This window comes from Pimephales promelas, chromosome 15 (assembly GCF_988280905.1).
Source record: "Pimephales promelas chromosome 15, fPimPro1.hap1.1, whole genome shotgun sequence".
NCBI classification, from domain to species: Eukaryota; Metazoa; Chordata; class Actinopteri; order Cypriniformes; family Leuciscidae; genus Pimephales; species Pimephales promelas.
The window spans coordinates 8,182,265-8,207,666 of record NC_142783.1 but is presented as its reverse complement, the minus strand read 5'-3'; the positions used below and the strand labels follow the sequence as shown (position 1 = coordinate 8,207,666).

The 25,402-nt window shown below is 43.7% G+C and overlaps 1 protein-coding gene across 4 annotated transcripts in view; it reads right to left on the bottom strand.

The window, feature by feature from the left end:
* The window catches only part of lgals8b (galectin 8b), a 36,675-nt gene extending 11,994 nt beyond the window's left edge, over positions 1-24,681 (bottom strand). The window contains exons 1-8 of one of the 4 annotated variants that reach the window (XM_089120088.1): positions 24,222-24,681; positions 23,918-24,006; positions 22,810-23,020; positions 22,485-22,604; positions 18,397-18,423; positions 18,187-18,275; positions 17,948-18,113; positions 16,555-17,821 (exon numbers count right to left, since the gene is read on the bottom strand). In XM_089120088.1, the coding sequence (XP_088976214.1) occupies positions 17,699-17,821; positions 17,948-18,113; positions 18,187-18,275; positions 18,397-18,423; positions 22,485-22,604; positions 22,810-23,020; positions 23,918-24,006; positions 24,222-24,266 (870 nt within the window). In that variant the 5' untranslated portion in view covers positions 24,267-24,681 and the 3' untranslated portion in view covers positions 16,555-17,698. Of the gene's footprint in view, positions 1-3,252; positions 15,678-16,554; positions 17,822-17,947; positions 18,114-18,186; positions 18,276-18,396; positions 18,424-22,484; positions 22,605-22,809; positions 23,021-23,917; positions 24,007-24,221 lie in introns of those variants that run through there. The other 3 variants (XM_039651131.2, XM_039651132.2, XM_089120087.1) reach the window with 3 other exon arrangements.
* Between the last annotated feature and the right edge of the window lie 721 nt (positions 24,682-25,402).

Sequence of the window (25,402 nt, the reverse complement as noted above, 5' to 3'; positions counted from 1 at the left end):
TCTCTTTCAATTAGGACTGGTTTTATATTTCTGTTTGGATAGGCATGGTCAAAAATTATCACAATGGGCGACCATTGAAAGTGAATGGGAGAGACTGAAAATAACAGAACAATTTAGTTTTCAGGAGCATGTTCATTATTTGCATGTACACATGTGAGTATGTGCGCTTGCAAACATCGAGCCCTTGGACCTGTGCATGTATCGATACATTTATACACAGGCTACCCAGACACACACACGTTAAAACACACAAACTTTTTTGAGTATTACACACATTCTTTTCCACAGAGAAATTTGATCCCCCTCACTAGTTTCTGATTCAAAAATCTGATGAATAACATCATGTGCAGAGAGCTGCTTTGCCATTGTACTGCCACAAACAAGCAAGGTGCTGTGAGGCATTTATGCGTGTGCTATCACATGATGTATATTTGTAAATATTGTCTAGTTCTGTGTGAGAACCAAGGGGGTAATCCATCGACCGGAAGTTGAAGCCTTCTTGTAGCTGCCATCTTGTAGCAGAACTTCACTTGTGTTAGCATTTCCATTGACTCCCATTCATTTTGGCGTCACTTTGATAGTGAATAACTTTACATCTGAGGCGTTTGAAGACCCCATTTGTCCATCATTTATTTCTAAAGAAACACGACAATGTATAAAATGCTCCATTACCTTGTAGTTAATGTTATAGCCACATAGAAGCAGTTTTTTGTAAAATAGATTGCATCATAACCCCGCGACTCTGTCACTCAGTAGAGAGATTACCGTATGGACAGGAGGAGAAGCTCGCGGGCAATAGGGGAAACGTGGAGGCAAAATGACAAAATAATTCATCAGAATACCTAGCAAAAGTTTCTCCTGCTCCTAGCTCATGGACAGCTCCTATTCACACTCTCCGCCTCTGCATGTTTCGGAAGGGAATGATTCAGATTTCTCATGCCACAGCCACTAGAAGACAGACGGGTTGCTGACGTCACTTCTATGTCGTCAAGCTCTGTTTTAGTCAGTTTGAGTCTGCATGTCAGGAACAGAAGTGCTAAAAAATCGCTAAAAATGGGCTTCACTTGTCTCAATGGAGTTCCAATGAAATGGCTCTGTCCACTTCTTATACTGTCTATGGTGAGAACCTCACAGTTCCAAAACAAAATGTCATAATATTTTGTCTGGAATCTGTGATGAAACAAGAACATGAAAGAAAGATTCTTTTGAAGCCGGATCACTGCAGTCACGGGCCACGGCCAGTTTGTGTGTGTGTGTGTGTGTGTGTCTGTGTGGTAATGTCAGATGGATAAATGTATATTAGATGCAGGTTAGGGTAGGATCAAATTTCTCTCTGTGGAAAAGAATGTGTGTAATACTCAAAGTTTGTGTGTTTTAACATGTGTGTTTCTGGGTTGCGTGTGTATTAATGTATTGATACATGCACAGGTCCAAGGGCTCGATGTTTGCAAGCACACATGCTCATATGTGTGCATGAAAATAATGAACATGCTCCTGAAAACTAAAATGTTCTGTTATTTTCAGTCTCTCCCATTCACTTTCAATGGTCGATAATTTTTGACCATGCCCACTCTCAGATAAATGAGGCCCACGATTAATCAGATCCAAACAGAAATATAAAACCAGTCCTAATTGAAAGAGAACAAGTTGACAAAAAGATTGAATCCAAGATTTGGTGAAAATATGGTATAATGAGTGATTTATAAGCTATTTTTTATAGGCCGGTCATTTTTGACTGGGAACACCACAAGTGTGACTATGTGCCATATTTTTTACAAAACAAAAATTTCAAAACAAAATTCCTGGTGAAACATTAGAGTAGACTAGTGTGATGAACAGTAGCCATTTTTTTTCTTTTTTTTTCTTATTTCCAAATTTACTCATAAATTATTTGTTTTTTACTCAAAAAATGAGATGCCTACTCTCGATAAATGAGGCCCACGATTAATCAGATCCAAACAGAAATATAAACCAGTCCTAATTGAAAGAGAACAAGTTGACAAAAAGATTGAATCCAAGATTGGGTGAAAATATGGTATAATGAGTGATTTATAAGCTATTTTTTATAGGCCAGTAATTTTTTACCGGGAACACCACAAGTGTGACTGTGCCATATTTTTTACAAAACAAAAGTTTCAAAACAAAATTCCTGGTGAAACATTAGAGTAGACTAGTGTGATGAACAGTAGCCATTTTTTTTCTTTTTTTTTTTTTTCATATTTCCAAATTTACTCATAAATTATTTGTTTTTTACTCAAAAAATGAGATGCCTACTCTCAGATAAATGAGGCCCACGATTAATCAGATGCAAACAAAAATATAAAACCAGTCCTAATTGAAAGAGAACAAGTTGACAAAAAGATTGAATCCAAGATTGGGTGAAAATATGGTATAATGATTGATTTATAAGCTATTTTTTATAGACCGGTCATTTTTGACCGGGAACACCACAAGTGTAACAAGGTAACAAAACTCCCACAAAAAATGGTATAATGAGTGAGATTTAGTTATACCGTTTGGGAACAAAGTCACTAAGTTTCAGTCCAAAGCGATAACATTAACTAATATTTTAGGGAAAAAGAAAATCCTTTTCCGGGTCAAATTGACCCGAACACCACATGAGGGTTAAACGGCAGAAACGGCAAAATGGTTGGCATTTTGTCTCAAGTTTCGGTTGAATCATCACCGGTTTTGTTTATAATCTCCTTTGTTGTGCACTGACTACAGCAGCCACAAAATGTGACATTTTGAGTGCCTTTTCAGAGTTCCTTTGAAACTCAAAGCTGAATAAGTTAAAATCTTTTACTCCTTATCTTGGTACATTCATTAACTTTTAATTTATAAACTTGTAAACATACAGTTTTAAAACCTAGCGTCATGGTTTTTACTTGTCTTGCATTTGAGATAGGAGTAAATGATTAAGAATATGCAGCAGTGTTTACGTTATCATGTCTATATAGCAGCAGCAAGCAGTTTATGTAGTCAATGTGAGAATAAAGCACCATATTTATTCACTCAAAACCTCCATGTAGGGTCTGGACCAATTAGACACACTAATTATTCATATTCATTATATTTAATGAATATATTATAAAGGTCTATGAAACTCCCCCAAAACTAACATCACAAATGAAGTTATTATGTCGGCTGGGTGTCCTGTTGCAGAGCACCTTAAGACTGATAACAGGCTTTTACAACCTCAAAGGAATGTGGACACATATGTTGTTGATGCACATGAGCTGAGTCCCATACCCCCTCGCTCTGATGGAACCAGAAGTCGACAGCCGGAACCTCCGAGGGCTCACCCGACCAATAAAGAGTGTAGGCTGATAACCAAGGATACACTGGAAGGGGGTGGTGGAGTTCTGCAGCAGGGAGTTTTGAGCATACTCCGCCCAAGGGAGGAAACGGCTCCAGCTGTCTTGGTACTGGTGGCAGTACGTCCGCAGGTAACGTCCGATCTCTTGAATCTTTCGTTCAGTCTGGCCATTAGTCTGCGGGTGGCATCCGGAGGAGAGGCTAATGGTGACCATAGATGACCATAGATGAACTGGGGTCCCCGGTCTGAGACGATATCCTCTGGGAGACCGAAGTTCTCCCAGAGGATTCTGAACTACAGGCGTCCAATCACAACTGACTTCCGGAAAAGGGGAGTCCCGCCCCTCGACTGTCAAAAATAACATTTGTTCGAGCGAGCAAAAGCAGCAGGCGAGAGCAGATGTAGCAAATGCAACATAATAATATACATAAAATGTATTAAAGGGGGCCGAAGGCCAATTTAGCTCAAAGGGAAATGATTCATTGATTTGCAATGAATCTATGGAACCGAATCACTGAACCGAGCAAATGACTCGTTTGGAGTTCATTTGAACGGGCCGTAATTTGCAAGGATATAAATACCAAATCTATAGTGAAACACTATGTCTTAGCAAGGTAACTTTAGATCGAACAGTACAAGACATTAAATGTGCAAACACAACACAAGGCAATTATCTTTTCAAATATATGGAAGCCTTTATTAGCTATTCTAAACACAACTAAGGTCTAAACATAATCACGCACACACACACACACACACATACAGTCGCGAAAGAGTGAGTTGGAAAGAGTGAGAGAAAGTTTCAACTTTCTATATGCACGTAAGACATGACCTGAAAGGACCACCAAGCATTAATTTGAACCTTCGTTTCTTGTTTCGGTTATTCAATTTACATTAAAGCACCAGTTCAACTAAGAGTCTGGAGTACTTGCTTGTGTCTTTGCGTGGCTTTGGGGATTCCTTTGTTGAGTTGCATGGAAGGGCGGTTCCCCGGGTCCTCGTGGCGGGTTGTCTTTGAAGTGCAGGGATGGAAGTTCCTGAGTTTGCCGGTCACGTGTGACTAGCAGCCGAATGAAAAGTCTTTACGATTTCGAAACGCGTTGCGGAGAGCCGTTTAAAACGAAGCTTTGCAGCAAACTTAACTTTGAAACGAGACTTTTACGAAAAAGGAAATAAAGGAAAGAAATGAAAGTAAGGCGAGTCGGATGGCTTGAATGAGCTGAATTGTAACCGAATTTGGTCTAGTCAATGTAGAAGCATGCGAACACGCTCTTTGTTTCAGAGATAAGCACGAACAGAACACTCTCTTGCTGTTTTAGAGAGAGGCACAAACTTAACAGTTACGAACTGGAAACACGAACAAAAATCTAACAGGAACCGAACATTAACATGAGCACTGAACATGAGGTCTTGTTCCTTTGTTTGGATCTTTAACTTAAACTCTAGTCCAACCTCCTAGAAACTTCTGGCCAATGAGGTAATGGCATGACTTTAGGAGGTGGATCTACTTCTTGCTTATCATAATTTATGCATGGTCTGTGAGCTGGTCTCCAGCATTTAGCAGAGAGACAAAAGACCATAGTTTAAACCTTATGATTATTATAATCATAAAACAAAACCTTTTACGCAGATTTCAATCAAGCCATCTTTTGAATTAGGAGAATACGATTCGTTTAAGAGTAAACGAGGCATTCACACTTCTAATGGTTGTACAACAATTACAAGAGTTAATAGTTAACAACAATTGCATGATTATTATGTGATCTAAGCATAATAACTAGGGGTGTAACGATTCACTCATTTTCTCGATGCATCGATTATAAATCCTGGCGATGCATATGCATCGATCCTGAAACGTATTTTGAATCATGAATCGTTTATTTACGTGAATAATCGATTTAAAAGGCTAAGAATCGAATTAATCACAATTTTATAGCGATTCAGTGGTTTAAAATATATAAACACAACCTTAAAGTGTTCCTGGTACAAGCTGCCTCACGCATTGGCCGTCATACGACATCCGCATTTGATTAGTTTCAGGCGCTCACACACCCCTGATTTCTCACGCTGAAGCCCGGTCGGTCAAATGCCTGAAAGATGAGTTTATCTTTCAACCTGTTGAGCAACTCATGTCGTGATCAGCTTGTATTACCGCAAATTAGTTAAAATCTCCCGGAATCTGGAGCGAGCGTGCATACGAGACAGAGGTTGTGCTCCAAACCGCGTATCGCGCGTTCACACACGGCTGCACGCACTCGGCAGAGAGGGAAAGCGAGCGAGAGACCACCTTGCGTGTACGGAGTGTAACGAACCACAGGGAACAGAGGAATCCATTTGCAGCTTTATTAAACAGAGTCGTACAGGCAGGGTCAAGACGAGGCAGACAGAGCAATGCAGATAAGACAACAGGATAGTCCAGGAAACAGGCAGAGATCAGGGCAGGCAGCAATAATCGTAATCCGTAAACAGTCCGAGGTCAGGCCAGGCAGATATCAATCGAAGAAGAGTCAAACAGTCCAAAGTCCAAAACCAGAAAACCAGAATCAGGGTATAAACGCTCAGAAATGATCACCGGGGCAAATCAAGACTTCGCACTGGTGTGGTGTGTGAAGGTGGCTTTTATGGGTGTGTGTAGATGCAGTGCAGGTGTGAGGCGCAATCAGTCCCAGGTATGAGGCATGATGGGAATTTGAGTTTAAGGCCAATGATCAATATTCCGGGGAAGGCTCCCTCTGGTGGCGGAGAGGAGACGGAGCGGGAGCCTCCAATGTAACAGAGCCCCCCCCCTGCGAGCGGCTCCAGACGCGAGGAGGCAATTGTCGTCGGGGTCTCCCACGGGGTCGAGGGGCCGGTTTCTCCGGGTATGTCCTATGAAACTCTTCTGTGAGAGTGGGGTCCAGCATATACCTCGAATTGACCCAGGACTGTTCCTCCGGACCGTACCCCTCCCAGTCGACCAGATATTGGAGAGTGTTACCCCGACGTCTGGAATCCAGCAACTTGTGCATCTTGTACGCCTCCTCGCCGTCGACCAGAAAGGCAAGAGGACTCTGGGAGGTGGCCCCCTCCTCCGCTTCTCCCCTCGGACCACCAGCGGGTTTCAACAGAGAAACATGGAAAGTGGGAGAAATACAGTAGTTAGCGGGCAGGTCTAAACGGAATGATACTGGTGAAATCTGTCTAACAATTTGGAAGGGACCAACATACCTGGGACTGAGTTTGCGACATGGAAGTCTGAGTCGAAGATCTCTGGTGGACAGCCATACCCACTGACCAATCTGATATTCTGGAGAAGGACGGCGGTGACGATTGGCCTGTTTTTCTTGACGTCTTACAGCGTGTCTCAGATGTGTGTGTGCCTGATCCCAAACCTCCTCACTCTTACGTAGCCATTCTGTGATGGATGGAAGTTCTGTGGGTTCGCCAGACCATGGGAAGAGAGGTGGTTGAAAACCGAGGATGCACTTGAAGGGGGTGATGCCGGTTGCTGGTTTGATCAAGGAGTTCTGAGCATATTCGGCCCAGAACAGGTATTTACTCCAATCCTCCTGATGTTGTTGACAGTAGGTTCGTAGAAAGCGAATAATATCCTGGTTAAGACGTTCGGTTTGTCCGTTAGACTGCGGATGGTACCCGGAGGTGAGACTGATGTTGACGTTTAGACTCTTGAAAAAGACAGTCCACACTCTGGACGTGAACTGAGGACCTCTGTCTGATACAATGTCTTCCGGTAATCCGTAGAAACGAAACACTTGGTTGCGCAGGAGTTCGGCGGTTTCGAATGCAGTGGGAAGCTTGGTGAGTGGAACTAGTCGACAGGCTTTGGAGAATCTGTCCACGATGGAGAAGATGGTGGTGTAACCTTGAGAATTGGGGAGATCGGTGATGAAGTCAATGGCTATGTGTGACCATGGTCGTTGAGGAGTGGGAAGTGGACAAAGCAAACCAGCAGGTAGTTTCCGAGGTGACTTCGAGGTTTGACAGTTGGCACAGTTTTGAACGTAGTTGGTGGTATTAGCAGTGATCGTGGGCCACCAGAATCGATTTTGGAGTAAATGGATTGTGGCATTGATTCCAGGGTGACCAGAGCTGGGGTTTGAATGGACTTGATCAATGAGACGGGGTCGTAGTGTTTCTGGTACGAAGAGGAGGTTGGCCGGACATTCTGCAGGGATGGGAGCTTGAAGATTGGCTTGTTGAATCTCTGTTATGACATTCCTCTGGACAGGGGCAACTAATAGATTTTCGCAGAGGATATTTTCCGGATTGGGGTTCTTGGTTATTTCCTCTGACTGTCGGGAGAGAGCATCTGCTTTTGTGTTCTTGGTGCCTGGGCGGTATGTCACAGTGAAGTTAAATCTGGTAAAGAACAAAGCCCATCTGGCTTGACGGGGGTTGAGACGTTTGGCAGATCGAAGGTATTCCAGATTTTTGTGGTCAGTGAGGATGATGAAGGGTTCAGATGCTCCCTCCAACCAGTGACTCCATTCTTCTAAAGCCAATTTCATGGCCAACAATTCGCGGTTGCCCACATCGTAGTTACGTTCGGCTGGGGAAAGTTTGCGAGAGAAGAAGGCACAGTGATACATCTTGGCTGGTTCTCCTTGGCGTTGTGATAGTATGGCCCCCACACCTGTATTAGAAGCGTCGACTTCAACGATGAACTGGCGGTCGGGATCAGGATGACGCAGGATAGGTGCAGTGGTGAAACGTGACTTCAATTCCTGGAATGCGTGTTGTGCTTCAGGATTCCATGATATGCGAGAATTGTGGCGTTTGGTTAGAGCTGTCAAGGGGGCGGCTATGAGACTGAAGTTTCTGATGAACCTCCGATAGAAATTTGCGAATCCTAAGAATCTTTGCAGTTCTTTCACAGTTTGTGGTAATGGCCAGTCTACTACTCCCTTCACCTTTTTATCATCCATGGCCACTCCATCTTGGCTGATGACGTAGCCCAGGAAAGAGATGCTGGTTTGGTGAAACTCACATTTCTCCATCTTGGCGTAGAGATGAAATTGGATTAATCGTTGGAGGACAGATCTGACATGTTGGATGTGTTCTTCGAGTGAATCGGAGTATATCAGGATATCATCAATGTAAACAATCACCCATTTGTCCAGCATATCTCGGAATACATCGTTCATGAATGCCTGGAAGACGGAAGGACTGTTAGACAAGCCGAAAGGCATAACCAAGTATTCATAGTGCCCACTAGTGGTGGAAAAGGCAGTTTTCCACTCATCCCCTTCTCGAATGCGAATCAAGTTGTAAGCGTTGCGTAAATCGAGTTTGGTATAGTACTTGGCCTGGCGGAGCTGTTCTAATGCTGCTGGAACAAGAGGCAGTGGATAGCGGTATTTGACTGTGATATCATTCAATCCCCGGTAATCAATGCAAGGTCTGAGTCCCCCATCCTTCTTCTTTACGAAGAAAAACCCGGCAGCGGCTGGTGAAGTGGAAGGTTGAATGAAGCCTTTCGCGAGTTCCTCTTCTATATACTGTTTCATAGCTTCAGATTCTGGTTTGGACAAAGGGAAGATTCTTCCTTTTGAGGGAGTTGTACCGGGGATCAAATATATGGCACAGTCAGTTGCACGGTGTTCAGGGAGTTGTGCAGCTTTCTCCTTGCTGAAGGCTTCAACCAGATCCGCATAAACAGGAGGAAAATTTTCGAGCTCAGGTATTGTTGTGCAGGACGCTGGAATGGACTGGATTACTCGGGTGACTTTGGACAGACAGTGACTCTTACAGGTTTCATCCCAGCGAATGATTTGACCCTCTCTCCAAGAGATGTGAGGATTATGGGTCTGAAGCCATAGGTGTCCCAGAATGATGGAATGCTGTGGAGCGTGAATGACATAAAACAGAATGTTTTCAGAGTGGAGAGATCCTACGTGCATCTTGATCTTCTCCGTCATACATTGGATCTTTCCCTCTCCGATGGGGTGTCCATCTAGCGCCTCCACTGTCAAGGAAGAATGACATGGATTCTGTTTGATATTACATTGGTCGGCAAATGTTTGAGAAATGAAATTTCCTGCGGCTCCAGAATCAATGAAGGCTGTGGTTTCAAACACTTTATCTTGAATGATCAAACGAACTGGAATCGTGAGACTATTAGTGGAGACTCTTCCTTTATCTTGAGAACTCTTTGATCGATTATGAGTGGAAGGTCGAACAGGACAGGAGAGCTTCATGTGTCCGGGTTGACCGCAATACATGCATAATCGGTTCTGGAATCTACGTTCTCGTTCCTCTGGAGTGATATGTGTGAATCCCAGCTGCATGGGTTCGTGAGTGGTTGCTGCCCTGAATGAAGTACGGATAGTTGCCCGGGGATTGCGTCTGGAACGCATCAGATTGTCAACTTGAATGGCCAGAGCGATATAATCGTTTAAATTCCTCCCCTCATCGCGACAGGCTAGCTTGGACTGAAGTTCAGTGGTAAGTCCTCTCCTGAAGAGCGTTTTCAGTGTATCTTCTACCCAGTTAGTTTGTGCAGCGAGGGTGCGAAAAGTGAGGGCATAATCAGCAGTGGTTTCTTTTCCTTGTGTGAGATTTAGGAGTTGTTCACCTGCATCTCCTTCTCCGGTGGTATGCTCAAAAACTTGACGAAACTGCTGAGTGAATTCTTGAAATGTGATGAATGTATCTCCCTCTGGTCTCCAGATAGCCGTAGCCCACTCTAGTGCTCTGCCGGTGAGTAGCGAACACACAAAAGCAATGCGACTCCCATGACTGGAGTATAGTGCCGGTTGTTGTTCAACGAAGATTGTGCATTGTAACAGGAATCCTTTGCATTTGGTTGGTGTACCATCGAATTTGTCAGGAAATGCGAGTCGTGGATTGACTGCGGTACTCACAGTTTCAGGAGGAGCTCTCGGTAGAGGAGGTGAAGCGGGCGTGTTTGGTACGATGCCGATGGTGGTGCGAAGCTCCAGCATCCCCTGTACAAGTTGTTCTGTGAGGGTGGTCAGGTGACTGAGCTGTTGATGGTGTAGATCCAAACGAGAAGCTTGGGTTGTGAGTTCGGTGGTTAACTGCATGACCGCTGCTGGATTAGTTGACGGCGAAGTCTTCTGTAACGAACCACAGGGAACAGAGGAATCCATTTGCAGCTTTATTAAACAGAGTCGTACAGGCAGGGTCAAGACGAGGCAGACAGAGCAATGCAGATAAGACAACAGGATAGTCCAGGAAACAGGCAGAGATTAGGGCAGGCAGCAATAATCGTAATCCGTAAACAGTCCGAGGTCAGGCCAGGCAGATATCAATCGAAGAAGAGTCAAACAGTCCAAAGTCCAAAACCAGAAAACCAGAATCAGGGTATAAACGCTCAGAAATGATCACCGGGGCAAATCAAGACTTCGCACTGGTGTGGTGTGTGAAGGTGGCTTTTATGGGTGTGTGTAGATGCAGTGCAGGTGTGAGGCGCAATCAGTCCCAGGTATGAGGCATGATGGGAATTTGAGTTTAAGGCCAATGATCAATATTCCGGGGAAGGCTCCCTCTGGTGGCGGAGAGGAGACGGAGCGGGAGCCTCCAATGTAACACGGAGAGTCCATGTAATAAATGAATGAAAGCGTTTTATTTCATAGTGCCCACGCAATGGCATGGCAGCTTTATCAATGGCTTGAGCGGTTTGCCTCAAAACTATTGCTTTCTCGACAGAGAGCTCAGCTGGAGAGCTCAAACATGGACTGCTCAAAAATCTGTAGTTAACGTTATGAAAGCATGAGAGCTATGGGACCGAGCGCGAGCAAAATCCAGTGAAAAGATGATAACGAGTGCACTGAGAGGACGCAAAATGAAACTAATGAAAACGTCTCCATTAATTTGTGCATGTAGTCATTTAATGCAATACTTTAAAAGCCTTTTTCAAAATATTTGCTACTTGCAAATGCTAATTTGTAGGCCATTGAATTTTTTTTATAATAATATATTCATTAAAATTAAAAACAAACATGAACTAACATTAACAATGGACAAAATCCCCACTATCTGATCCCCGAAGGCCGCTGTAGGCTAATTCAAACCCAGACAAAGATGGGTGAAGCATTGAAATAATACTATAATGCATATAAAAAATTAAGAATCGAATCTAATTAATCGAATCGCATCGAATTTGGATGTGAATCGAATCGAATCGTTCTGAATTTGCACAAATCGTTCATGAATCGAATCGAAAACCTATGAATCGTGAATCGAATCGATTCGCTGTCTACCCAAAGATTCACAGCCCTAATAATAACACATGACGTGTAGGAACAACAAGAATTATGATTGGTTATAAGTCCAAGAATTGTTCTGTGGTGAGTTTATATGATTTTATGCGTGAGATCTCAGAGAAATCTCAACAGTGAGGTCGTGGTATGTTCAAGGAGTAGGGGTCTGTGTTATGTCTTTGTCTCGCTCAACAGAGATGATGTTGAGGGAGGTCAAAGGTGGTCAGGCTTTTGGTGGTCAGGCCTCTTGTTCCACCATTTCTGAGCCGATTTGTCTTGGTAAAACATTAACATATTGACACGTTTCTTCCTGTGGCATTCTGTTGCTATCTGCAGGACCATAAAAAGTCTTCGGGAAGGGGGGTTTATTGTCCCCCCCAAAGCAGACCCTTGGCGCTGTTCCGTGACTCTGGAATGTGGGCTCCAGAACTTTTGGAGTGTTGAATCCATGTGAATTAATCCCATGAGAGATTAATTTGATTAAGTTGTGTTTGATTCGCCTCGATTCTCTACACAGATCAAGTGCGAGAGCGTGTGGAATGATCATGCGCGCGCGCGAGGAGATGTCATGAGCGCGCGTGGTTTATGAATGAGCTCGCGAGTCCCCGTTTCCTCACGCGTGGATCTGTTTTCCTCTCGCGAAAGTCATTTACCGCGTGCGCCAGCATCGGTTGTGCGCTCGAATCTTTTTGACTTTGATTTGCCGCCATACCTGTGGGCATTTACAGTCTGACCTAACACTATTATTGATATTAAGCACTCACAGTCCAAATGGTTAACACGTCAACAAGTTGCCCCACCCGTTTAAAAACGTGGGGAATGTCGGCTTCAGAGTAGCAAGCAAACTGAGAAGTTGGGCAAAAAGGTTGACTTCTTTAAAGTTCTTTCTGCTTTTTCTACACTCTCTGCTCCAATGTCCCGGCTGACCACAGTAATAACACCTGCCCTCTCTCTTAGGACATTTACGTTTCTGTAGGTTTTCTGTGCTGACCTTAAAAGAGGCTGCTGCAATTTGTACTCTTGCCTTAACATCAAAATCTCTTTCCCAAGCAGTTAAACCTGTCCAGGTTACTTCTAAGAGTTCTGTGAGACCAAGTCAGATCCAAAAATGGCAAAGCTCTTCTGTAGTCAGCTATAAGGCCATCTGACCAGATGCGGACCAGCGGTCCTTTGTCATTGAGTACACTTTCAGAATCATCCACTATTCCACTGTACGTTACAGGTGACTGACAAAACCTCTCAGTATATTCATTCACAGTTTATTCTTTCTTTTGTACACAGTTAGTAATTCTAGACCAATCTATCTTGGGTCCTAGGATATTCTTTAGGATTTTCAAAACACCTTCTCTCAATTCATCTTTTCTGGCATGTTGTAGTTCAGAAGTAACAGCAGACTCAAAACTGTTGAATTCAGATGCATTTACAATTTGAGACATTAACTGTGTGACTTCTGTCAACGACATGTCGTAGAGACGCATTTTATTGACCAATGCTCTTCTAAATTCAGAAAACTGTGTGCGTGCTGAAGGCAAACTCTGTGACAATCTCTCATGTTGTGTGATGCTTTCTCCGGGAGATGACGCTCCTGGACCACGTAATTGGCCATAACCTGACCGAGGGAGCGCGCCGCCACCTTAGTCGCTCGGAGAGCGAGGTCAGTAGCAGCACGCAGATCGTTGAATGCCCCAGTTCAGTCCCGCCCTCGTGCATATCTCTGAGCAGCTTTGCTTAAAAAACCTGCAAGGTGCTCATAGCATGCATGGCAGTGGCCGCCTGTCCTGCAGCTCTATAGGACCTTGCCACCATCGATGACGAGAACCTACAGGCCTTGGACGGGTGCTTAGGATTACCACGAGAGGATGCGCTCTGAGGACACAGCTGCATCGCAACAGAGCGCTCCACCGGGGGAATCCCAGTGTACCCACGGGCGTCCGCGCCGTTGAGGTGGGGGACTGACGATCGAAAGGTGGGGGAGACTGACGATCGTTAACGGGAGGTCAGAGGAACCTTCCATGACTTTGTCAACTCTGCATGCAGCTCAGGAAAGAAAGGGATTGGGGTCGGTTGTGGCCGTGAAAAACCAATCATCCATCCGTGAGCGATCGGGACAGGGCGGAGGGTTCCACTCTAAACCAATGCTCACGGCGGCCCGAGACAGCATGGCCGTCATCTCGGGATCAGACACGGGCAACGCTGGCACCCCCGAAGGAGGGAGTGCAGCCACATCCTCACTTCCCGAGGAATCAAGCCCACCTTGTGATGCCGCGATCGACATCGCATCCTCCCCTGGAGCGCCGAACGAAACAGACGGCACTTCCGAAGAAGCGCTCGTATGAATCATTGCGCCACTCTCGGGTTGCAACAAGGCTGAGGGGGGTGTGGCCCGAGGAGCAAGCGTCGGGTTTTTGTTCCACACAGTCACCGTCAGATCACCCTGTCTGCAAGCCAAAGAGCTCCCTCTGGAAGAAGAAGCAGATCGGGTAACAGACGCGGGTATTCTCACAGTAAGATCATTGAGTCTCGATCTCAGTGTCGCGATGGTCATGTTCCCACAGAAGGAACATGAGTCATCCACGAGCGCTGCTCTAGCGTGTTCAAAGCCCAGACACACAAAGCAGCGCTTATGCCCATCAGAAGAGGAGAGAAATCGACCGCACCCAGAAGAACACGGGCGAACCATCTTTAAAAAGACGTGCCACGCGCAGCTCTTTCAGTAGAGAGGAAATTCACTCTGCAGCGCTGAGGCGACCAGGGAGAAACACAAAGTCTGGCAGACCACTGCACAGATCGCAGGCAATGTAGAATCTCGCTGGGTACCGCCGTCACACCAACACTGGAGAGGATGCTCGTCTCGAAGAGATAACTCAGTATGAGTGGCTTGTGGAGTGAAGAGGTTCTCTTGGCTCCGAAGCAAAAACATACTGCGGTTGCGTCCGCTTCCTTCTTTCATAACCTCGAGGGAGATACGCTATGCAAATTACGCAGACCCAAGGCATTTTCACGCCATTGGCTCGTTTTTTTAATACTCGAAGAGAATTGGCTTTCTATGTGAAACCCCCATTCTCCGTCATCTGACGTAACTCGGAGTGACTACGAAAGGAAACTACAATTTACTTCAACAAGGCGACAGAATGAACAACACTCGTCTCAATTGTGGAGGTGGAAAAACAAGTTCTTTGTGACATGCAAGATCTTGAATTGAAAAAGAAAAGGCAAGTCGGCTGCTTTTGTCAATTTCAAGTTTTAATTTAAATTATTTGCGATTTTAATATAGTAAATATTTGACCACTTGTTTGAGCAACTTATAAGTAATGCATGCAATAATAGCCCTAACTTACGTTGTTTAAATTGTGTTTAAACGTGCATACAAAGAATTGCAATGCTGACACAACTTTTTGTTTTTAAAAAAAGTTGAAGCATAACTGCTGGATTTTAAATAAAAATAGTAAGTATGTGTTTGTGATACAGCCGCGGATCAGTTATTCACTGCAAACGCATCATAATATGTGAACACACTAACAGCACGCTCCTGCACCGCAACACACACTGCAAACGGGTGTGAAACAGACGTTAAATCCACCTGCAGTTCTTAGAAACTTAGATGTGTTTAAGAACTCTTTTTTTCGTACAACACGGCACTCATCTTGTTTGTTTATTAGTGGATGCGGATGACCAGTCGTAGACCGGAAACTGATATGCCAACTTCTGACAAAAGCGGAAGTTCGTGACTACGCTTGTGCACATAGCCTATAGGGCGTCTAGCTCCATGTCAATGATCGGAGCTGCTAACAAGCTCTGCCCTCTGTGCTGGGAGCAGCTAATTTGCATTTAAAGGGACACACACAAACAATGCATTTTTGCTCACCCCCAAAAGGGACAATTTTAACATGCTATAAAAACAATCTGTGGGGTATTTTGAGCTAAAAACTTCACATGCACACTGGGGACATCAGAGATTTATTTAGGCCTACATCTTGTGAAAGGGACCCCTATAAGATGGAAGAATGTAGTTTTACAGATGCTAGAAACGTGCCTTTCAAATGAAAGATTGGTATCAAAGAGCACACCCAGGTCCTTAAAGGGTTAGTTCACCCAAAAATGAAAATTAAGTCATTAATTACTCACCCCCATGCTGTTCCAACCCCGTAAGACCTTTGTTCATCTTCGGAACACAAATAAAGATATTTTTGATTGAATCTGAGAGCTAGATCAGTCCTACATAGAATGCCTAAGGGACTGGCTCTTGACGGCCCATAAAGTCATTAAAGAAAAGGTTTAAATATAACTAATGTGCCTACAGCGGCTCAATTATAAGTTTATCAAGCGACGAGACTACTTTTTGTGCGAAAAAAACATAAATAACGACTTTATTCCACTATTCCATTACTTCCTTATGGGCGCATGCGCGAGAACTGAGACGAGGACGTTCTCATTCGTCTACTTCTTGTTACCGGCTGCTCACCGCTTAGGAGTTTTACCGCCACCTACCGTATAAAATGATGATCCATATATAAGGCGCTCCGGATTATAAGGAACACTGTCGTTTTTTGAGAAGATTAAAGGCTTTTAAGAGCACCTTATAGTGCGGAAAATACGCTAATTGAAAAGCGTATGTACAGCACGCATCTTCCTCTGCTTGTAAACAGAAAGTTTTGCGCTTCCAGCTATATCAGCACATCATCTTATACGGTAGGGGGCGGTAAAACTCCAAAGCGGTGAGCAGCCGGTAACAAGAAGTAAACGAATGAGAACGTCCTCGTCTCAGTTCTCGCGCATGCGCCCATAAGGAAGTAATGGAATAGTGGAATAAAGTCGTTATTTATGTTTTTTTCGCACAAAAAGTATTCTCGTCGCTTGATAAACTTATAATTGAGCCGCTGTAGGCACATGGAATATTTAAACCTTTTCTTTAATGACTTTATGGGCCGTCAAGAGCCAGTCCCTTAGGCATTCTATGGAAGAGTGATCTAGCTCTCAGATTCAATCAAAAATATCTCTATTTGTGTTCCGAAGATGAACGAAGGTCTTACGGGGTTGTTACAGCATGGGGGTGAGTAATTAATGACTTAATTTTCATTTTTGGGTGAACTAACCCTTTAACCGATGACAAAGACTTGACAGATCATCCATCAAGTGTTAGACAGTATTCTAGGTTATTACGTGCAGAGATTTTTGGTCCAATAATTAGAATCTCTGTTTTTGTCAGAATTAAGTAGTAGGAAATTACTAGTCATCATTTTTTTATAGCAGTTATGCATTCCGTTAATTTTGTGAATTGGTAAGTTTCGTTAGGGCTGAAATATACAGCTGAGTAGCATAACAGTGAAAACTAATGTCATGCTTCCAAGCAAAGCGTTCAAAGCGTTCATGATATCAAGTCTAGATTATTGTAATGCTCTACTGGGAGGTTGCCCTGCACACTTAATAAACAAACTACAGCTGGTTCAAAAACACAGCTGCTCGAGTTCTTACCAGAACCAGGAAATATGATCATATTAGCCCGGTTCCGTCAACCCTGCATTGGCTGCCTATTAAACATCGTATAAATTTTAAAATATTGCTCATTACTTACAAAGTACTAAATGGTCTAGCTCCCCATTACTTGAGCGAGCTCTTAACGCATTATAGTCCTTCACGCCTATTGCGATCTCGAAATTCCAGCCAGTTGATAATACCTAGAATATCAAAATTGACTGCAGGCGGTAGATCCTTTTCCTATCTAGCACCAAAACTCTGGAACAATCTTCCTAACTTTGTCCGGGAAACAGACACACTCTGTCAGTTGAAATCTAGACTAAAAACACATCTTTTTGGCCTAGCATACACATAACACACTACAGACTTCCTTAATTCAAAATTAGGCTGCATAGTTTAGATCAGTCAGAACCGGGAACACGTCCCGTAAATCAAGAAGGATGGCGTCTACGCTAATATTAGTCTCTCTGTTGAACAGGTAGACCTGCGTCTGGACCCATCCCAACTTATCCTTAAGTGCTGGCCTCATCGTCACGACAGCCATCAGCACTGATCCTCAACAACTCATCTCCATACTGGCGTGATTACTTCTTCTTCCAAACAGATGGAAATGGTTAAATACTCTAAATGTTCCGATACAATCTGACTTGTAATGCTGCCCAAATCACACATTGTTCCTTCATTGGCCAGAGGAAAACTGGCCCCGACTGAGTCTGGTTTCTCCCAAGTTTTTTTTTTTTCTCCATTCTGTCACCTGATGGAGTTTTGGTTCCTTGCCACTGCTGCCTTGGCTTTTGGCTTGCTTAAGTGGGGACATTTAATATTCAACAATATTATTGATCTGCCTTACTTAATACAATCTGTATTCATACAATCTGTATTGTAAAAAGCGCTATATAAAGGTGACTTGACAAAAGGTCAGAGGTACCTCAAAGTAGTTTCCAGCTGAAAAGGGAAAGTATGGCAGTTCACGCTCCTCTGGTCCCCATGACTGGCTGAGAAGAGAGTTCCTGACAAGTGTGCCAGATTTGATGTGTGAGTTAACGTGCAGGGCGATGTTGTTTGATTGGCTGCACCTTAGGTTAACAGTGAAACTTGAGAAAAGACAAAATAAGATAATTAGGTGTCAAAGGCAAAAACTGAACAAAAGATAAGTTTAGTATCTACCTGTGAGGGAATAAGCTGATATGCCCTTTGATTGTTATATGCTGCCCTGGAATGACTCCTCTAAGTAAACTGCCCTTGTAGGGTATGCTCTGCAAAATGACAGTTCATGTAGTGTTTTATCATGTTAATATGAAGTGCATTTTTTTCATTAATAAGAAAAAAAAAATTATGCAAAATCAGTTGTTGATGTCAGGTGCATGCTAAACTTACTTGGTCATCTGATTTTGAAAATATTGCCTGTGCAAAAACAGAAAATATGTCATTGCAAAGTTGAAATCCATATTATTTACCCTTTTCACCAACATCCTTTTCATCTTTTATCCTTATGTTCAGTAAACAAATATAATTGTATTATTATATACAAAAATGTATACCAAATGATATTAATTATGCATACATGGAGCTGAACTAACTATATAATACTGTTTAAAAACCTTGGCCAGTCTATGCACTGTAATCTAAGCACAGGGTGGCAACTACATATATATATATATATATATATATATATATATATATATATATATATATATATATATATATATATATATATGTATAAAATTTATTTAATTTTTTTTGGTCACTATATCATTCCCATACTTGAATGTTAATGACTACTATGTTATTACATGTTATACATACTACATATTAATGAATTTTAGTGTATACTAGCATTTTGAATATAATTGTGACGATCAGCAGCCGTGGTGCCCTCGAGAGCCACTAGAGGGCACTCTCTCCCCATGTCGGATTCCCCATGGACTCTTTGTGTTTCATTATGTTCAGCTGTGTTTCATTATTGGTTATTGAGTTCCTTATTTAAGCCTGAGTTTTCCCTGTGTCCCTTGCGAAGTCTTGTTACCCTGTAAGCGTACATCTCTGAGCATTTTCTCCGTTTGTGTATTCCGTGTTTCCCTGGACTCTCGACCTTAGCCTGTTTTCTGGACTATTTGTAAACCTGTGCTGCATGCCTCGACCATTGCCTGTTTAGACCACGAGTTTCTGGATAGCCCCTTGCTTTGTTTGTGTGCCTGCTTGATTTCAGTTTATGTTCAAGTACAATAAAGTGCTGCACATGGATCCGACCGTCTCTGTCCATACGTTACAGAAGACTTCGCCAAATGAGGATCCAGCAGACTTTCAGCATCTATCCGCCGTGGTCAAGACCCGAGCTTCTATGCTAGCCTCACATAGTTTTCAGCTGGCGAGACTAACTTCTCTCCTCGAGGAACTAGCTAGCTCCGTGCAGTCATGGTCTCCGCAGAGCTCAAGCAAAGCGGCTAATCAAGCCCAAACCCCCGCTGCACCTGTTCCACCGCAACCCAGTGTGAGTACCGCATGCAGTAATTCCAGTACGCCGTTTCCCGAGAAGTTTAATGGCTCACCTGAAGCGTGTGAAGGATTTCTGCAGCAGTGCAGCTGGTACATGAGTCATCAGCCCCAGTTTTACGCCTCGGATATCGACCGCATTTCTTTCATCTGCTCACTGTTGACTGGAAAGGCTCTGGAGTGGGCAGGCGCATTTTGGGAACCAGGTCGGATGTCGTTTCCTTCTTTCGACGTGTTTACCGCCCTGTTCAGAAAGGCTTTTGAACTCCCTGCAGAAAAGGAGGGTCTCGAGGAACTGTTCTTTTCCCTGCGCCGGGGAGGTTCGTATGCGGCGGATTTCTCTCACTCACTACGCACGCCGCATAAGCCTCAGCTCGCTAAACAGTCAAGTGCCGAGCCAATCAAGTGAGTCAAATACCGAGCTGAGTGAATCGAGTGCCGAGTCAAGTGAGTCAAGTGCTGAGCCGAGTGAATCAAGTGTGTCCAGTGTTGAATTTAGTCTGTCCAGTGAGTCTTCAGTTCAAGTGATTGAGTCTCCAGTTCAAGTGAGTGCTAGAGTCTCCAGTTCAAGTGAGTGCTGAGTCTCCTGTTCAAGTGAGTGCTGAGTCTCCAGTTCAAGTGAGTGCTGAATCTCCAGTTCAAGTGAGTGCTGAGTCTCCAGTTCAAGTGAGCGCTGAGTTTCCTGTTCAAGTGAGTGCTGAATCTCCAGTTCAAGTGAGCGCTGAATCTCCAGTTCAAGTGAGCGCTGAATCTCCAGTTCAAGTGAGCGCTGAATCTCCAGTTCAAGTGAGTGAGTTGTCCAGCCCTGTGACGCGCCGCCGCAGGAGGAGGAGAAGGACTCGTTCGGTTCGCCAGGCCCCGGTGAGCGTGCCCAGACTCCTCGCTCTGCCGGCCCCGCCTCTGTGCCTCGCCCTGCCGGCCCCGCCTCTGCGCCTCGCCCTGCCGGCCCCGCCTCTGCGCCTCGCCCTGCCGGCCCCGCCTCTGCGCCTCGCTCTGCCGGCCCCGCCTCTGCGCCTCGCTCTGCCGGCCCCGCCTCTGCGCCTCGCCCTGCTGGCCCCCGCCTCTGCGCCTCGCCCTGCCGGCCCCATCTCTGCGCCTCGCTCTGCCGGCCCCGCCTCTGCGCCTCGCTCTACCTGCACCCTTCAAGCTCCGGGAGGCCTTTCCTGTACCCGTTCACCACCCAGAGGTTCCTCCCGTGAACTTCCCCAAGTATTTTTTTGGGGGGGCAGTAGGTACTCTGTGGGGGCCATGGAGGTGATCCTGACATGGACCTCTGAGTCTGTGAGGGCCATGGAGGCGAGGCTGTCATGGACCTCGACTGTGTCTACTCCGCTCTCGTCTCTGTCGGAGTCTGCTCCGCCCAAGTCTGCTCCGCCCTTGTCTGAGTCTGCTCCATCCTGGTACTCTTCCAAGCTTACTTCCCCATGGTCTCTTGCCCTGCTCTGGTCCCCAGGCCTCTCCATGTGCCTGGCCTCCTGCCTCTCCATGGGCCTGGCCCTCCATCCCAGCCCCCGTTGACCTCCCCCCGGAGCTCTTAGGAGCGTCTGGAAGCCGCTCCTTAGAGGGGGGGTTATGTGACGATCAGCAGCCGTGGTGCCCTCGAGAGCCACTAGAGGGCACTCTCTCCCCATGTTATGTTTCCCCATGGACTCTTTGTGTTTCATTATGTTCAGCTGTGTTTTTTTAATTATTGGTTATTGAGTTCCTTATTTAAGCCTGAGTTTTCCCTGTGTCCCTTGCGAAGTCTTGTTACCCTGTAAGCGTACATCTCTGAGCATTTTCTCCGTTTGTGTATTCCGTGTTTCCCTGGACTCTCAACCTTAGCCTGTTTCCTGGACTATTTGGCTACGGTCACACTGCAGGGCTTAATGCTCAATTCCGATTTTTTGAAAAAATTCGATTTTTTTGCAAGGCCGTTCACATTTCCAATTAAATGCGACCTTTTGTGATCTCCTGTGTGAACGTGAAATGACCCAGAAGTGACCCACATGCGCAGAAGAGTAATCAACGGTCAACAACGTCATTGCCACAGCCCATATACAAACACAATAATTATTTTATAGACGGGCAAAGTTTGCACATAAATGTAAGATTTTTCCGATCCTCACCGACCTCATAAAACCCGTTTAATTAATAGTGCGTGTCCTCGGCGCTCCTTGCTTTTTGTCACCGGCGGCCGCGGTGCGACACTGGTGGTTGGTGTTGCCAGATTGGGTATTTTTTCGCTACATTTTAAGGCATGTATACATGTGTTTTAGCCAGGTTTTCGCCTGGAAGGCTCTATAGAAATCTGGCACCCTAATGTACGAAGTTATACTGACAGAGAGCGCACGTTCACAGACACCAGAATGAACGTGTTCACAGTAATGTTCATCAGGCAGTAATACAGTTTATGCACTATCGTTCATTGAACGCGTTCAGGCACAACACTGGGCAAGAGACACGTCTGCAGCGGCCCATAACAGTGGAAGAAACGCGTTGGAGTTAGCTTGTTGGCTAGCTACAGGTGCGTGCAATGACGTGTGGGTTGGATATATGTGACCTGGCCGTTCAGATTGAAGTCGCATTTCAAAAGATAGGATACATATCGGATTTGGACCACATACCCAAGTGGCCTGGGTCGCATTTGAAAAGATCGGATCTGTGTCGTTCAGACTGTCATGAAAAAATCAGATACAGCTCGCATAGGGGCAAAAAAATCGGAATTAGGTCGTTTCAGCCTGCAGTGTGAACGTAGCCTTTGTGAACCTGTGCTGCCTGCCTCAACCATTGCCTGTTTAGACCACGAGTTTCTGGATAGCCCCTTGCTTTGTTTGTGTGCCTGCTTGATTTCAGTTTATGTTCAAGTACAATAAAGTGCTGCACATGGATCCGACCGTCTCTGTCCGTACGTTACAATAATAATGATAAAATAAATATTAAAGAATGAGTAGGTGTTTCTCAATTTTTGAATTGCAGTGTTTGTCACTTACTGAGTCAGGGATAAAGCCAATGGCATGCAGTTCTACTTTTCCAGAGACTGAAAATGTGTCGACCATCTCAAGAGGAATTCTGTGTTCATACTCCAAAATGTGAACGCCATTTACTGCTACCTTCAAGTAAATGAGTTAAATTCCTGTCACTTAACAAATCTAAAATTTCTCTCTGGAAATAGCTCTGTTACAACAACTACTATGAATAATAATTCATATCTGCTTTAAACCAAATATACGCTGATGACTGTTAACTAGCTTTGTTTATATATAATATATATCACTATATATATACATAATATATAATATAATGTTTCACACTCACTTTGAAAACATCACAAAGTACCAAGATAATGGTCTCAAAGGTAGCTCCTTTTTTAAAAGGCATGAGGTCCAGATTTTCTTCTTTTCCCCAGTTTTCGTGTTGTAAAGTGTTGCACACAATCTGCGCAGAGCTGCTGAAGCGAGGATTGAAGTGAAAGGCAACATTCGCCCGTGGTTTTGAACTGCAGCCACATGTCAAATCAAACTGAAACCTATGGAAGCACATATTGTATTACACTGACTTAGGCGTACTACAAATGAGGCCTACTAAAAAGGAAGGTACAAATATTTCAATGTACTTGGAACCTAATACGGCAACTGAAATGAGAAAATAACATTTAGATGAAATATAGGGTTTTTAATTGAGTATACTGTATTCATATAAATGGAGTTATTGCTAATACCACCTGTAGTGAATCTAAGCTGGCTGTACCACAACTTTAATGTGAAAATTAAGGTGAATTATTGTATAGTAAATTCTTATTTATAAATTACTGGTAATATAGTTTGTATAATAAAGGGAGTTTAAAGATATGCTATTGGTGGCAAAATCCACCCAAAGCATATCATTGTGAGACAACAGTGTATGTGAACATGCCATAGACCTTATTCAGAGCCGCGCCATGACAGGTATGAAAGTGAGGCTGTGAGGGATAGACTTACCATGTTTCCAATGGCATCCGCTGTAAAAAGCTCCTAGATTACTTACAATTTTCCACAGCTTACATTGTCGGGAGTTTTTTGTCAACTGAAATGTCTTGGAAAGATATTTTTCCAGTGTTTCATAAGCAGAACAATCCGAAAACACGTTAAATAACAGTACAGCCCATTGAAGAGATGCATGTCTATCCCTCACAGCCTCGCTTTCATTCTCATTAAAAATCAAAGCGCTGCCGTGAATAAGGCGTATAGTCCTATATAAAACTTAAAAATCACTCGAATGAATGAATGATTTGACGTTGCTTATACGCTAATTATTACGCAAATGCGTATTACAAAATACGCAAACGCATTATAATTTGTGGGTGGAATATTCAGACTGTTCCAGACTATGGCATGCTTTAAGATTCTCATGCAATATACCATGAGAATAAACTAACGGACTTTACCTGTCAGCATCATTATGAACACATCCCTGTATAACAATCATCTCTCCTGGGTGAAGGCCACCCGGTATAATCTCAGTGAAGGGGACAGTCTGATGAAAATCAAAATGAAAACCACGTTATAGACATAATCCTTTTGCATTTTATTGCAGTCTAGGTTACCATTATGATGCTAGAAACAGAATGCTTAAAACAACAACAAAACAGATAAACGCTTGAGAGGTTAATTTCGTAGGCTATGTAAAGTAGGCTAAAATACAGTATTGTTGTTGCAAGGGCGTCTCATATAAATAAATCGATGACTTACCGGATTGAGAATCGTCTTTTTTGCATTTGCGACTGACATTAACATTCCTCTATTTAACAATAATTTAAAGTTATCAAAACACGGCCTTGCTAAATTCCCGTGTTCTCCATTGACATAGGAGTGACAGGTTGCGTCTCAAAATCTACGGAGCAGCATCAGCATGCTAAAACACCATGTTTGAGCATCATTTGTAGGAGGATCCAGACAGGCGCGCGGGAAGCTGTTTCAGGCGAGGGGGGCTGAGGGCTGGGTTGAAAAATATGACGTCATTATGACAAAAAAACATGTAATTTCTCTGTATAGTATACGTTACGTGTTGTAGCCAATAAAGTAAATATATTTAGTATCATATTTGTTTAAATATTACAGACTAACGTTTTTTTTTTTATTTAATGTTGATTATGAAAGTGAGCATGCATCATGCGAAAGATGCATCATGAGAGACATGATTTTAACCACTCCATTGTGTTTTGTTTTGTAGAAAGACTCTTTTTAAAAGATTTTCGTTTAATATAAATATCTTAATTTTGATCAATGTGTCATCAACCAATTGCCTGTATTTAATAAATAAGAAGCAAATATCTAGCAGAATAATAAGGCGCTGGCACAATCACTTGCATTGCACGTGAACTTGGGGGCGCCGAAACTCAGCTTGTGCCTATGCTGTCCATTGATCACGCTTCATCAATAATCAATCACGTAAAATGAGCAGGCCAAACACAAATATCACTGTGTGTGTATTGAAGGCTGTAGAATGCACTGATTGCTATTACGGTTCTAAATCACCTTAGAGTATTTATACACAATTGATGTCCAGTAACTAGGAGAGGAATAAAACCCAGAGCCAGAGATTAAATTCACTCTGTATTGATTTGATAGATTTTTCACAATGTCAACAAATAAAAATATAACAATAATCAGCGTAGGCCTACGCAAAATAAACAAAAATAAAAACAGTGATTGTATTCAAAAGATATAAGTCTATGAAGAAAGAGCAACGAAGTGGTGGTAATAAGTGTGTACTCAGTCTTAAGAAGTCCCAAGTATTCCAGAGGAAGTCCACTTAATGAAGAAGGGTGCAGAAACGTCGTCCTCATATGCGAGGCCGTCTGATCCTGATAGGGTTAATGATGATGTTCAAAAGGGCCTGTAGCTTCGTGTACTGAGATATTCAGTGTGTG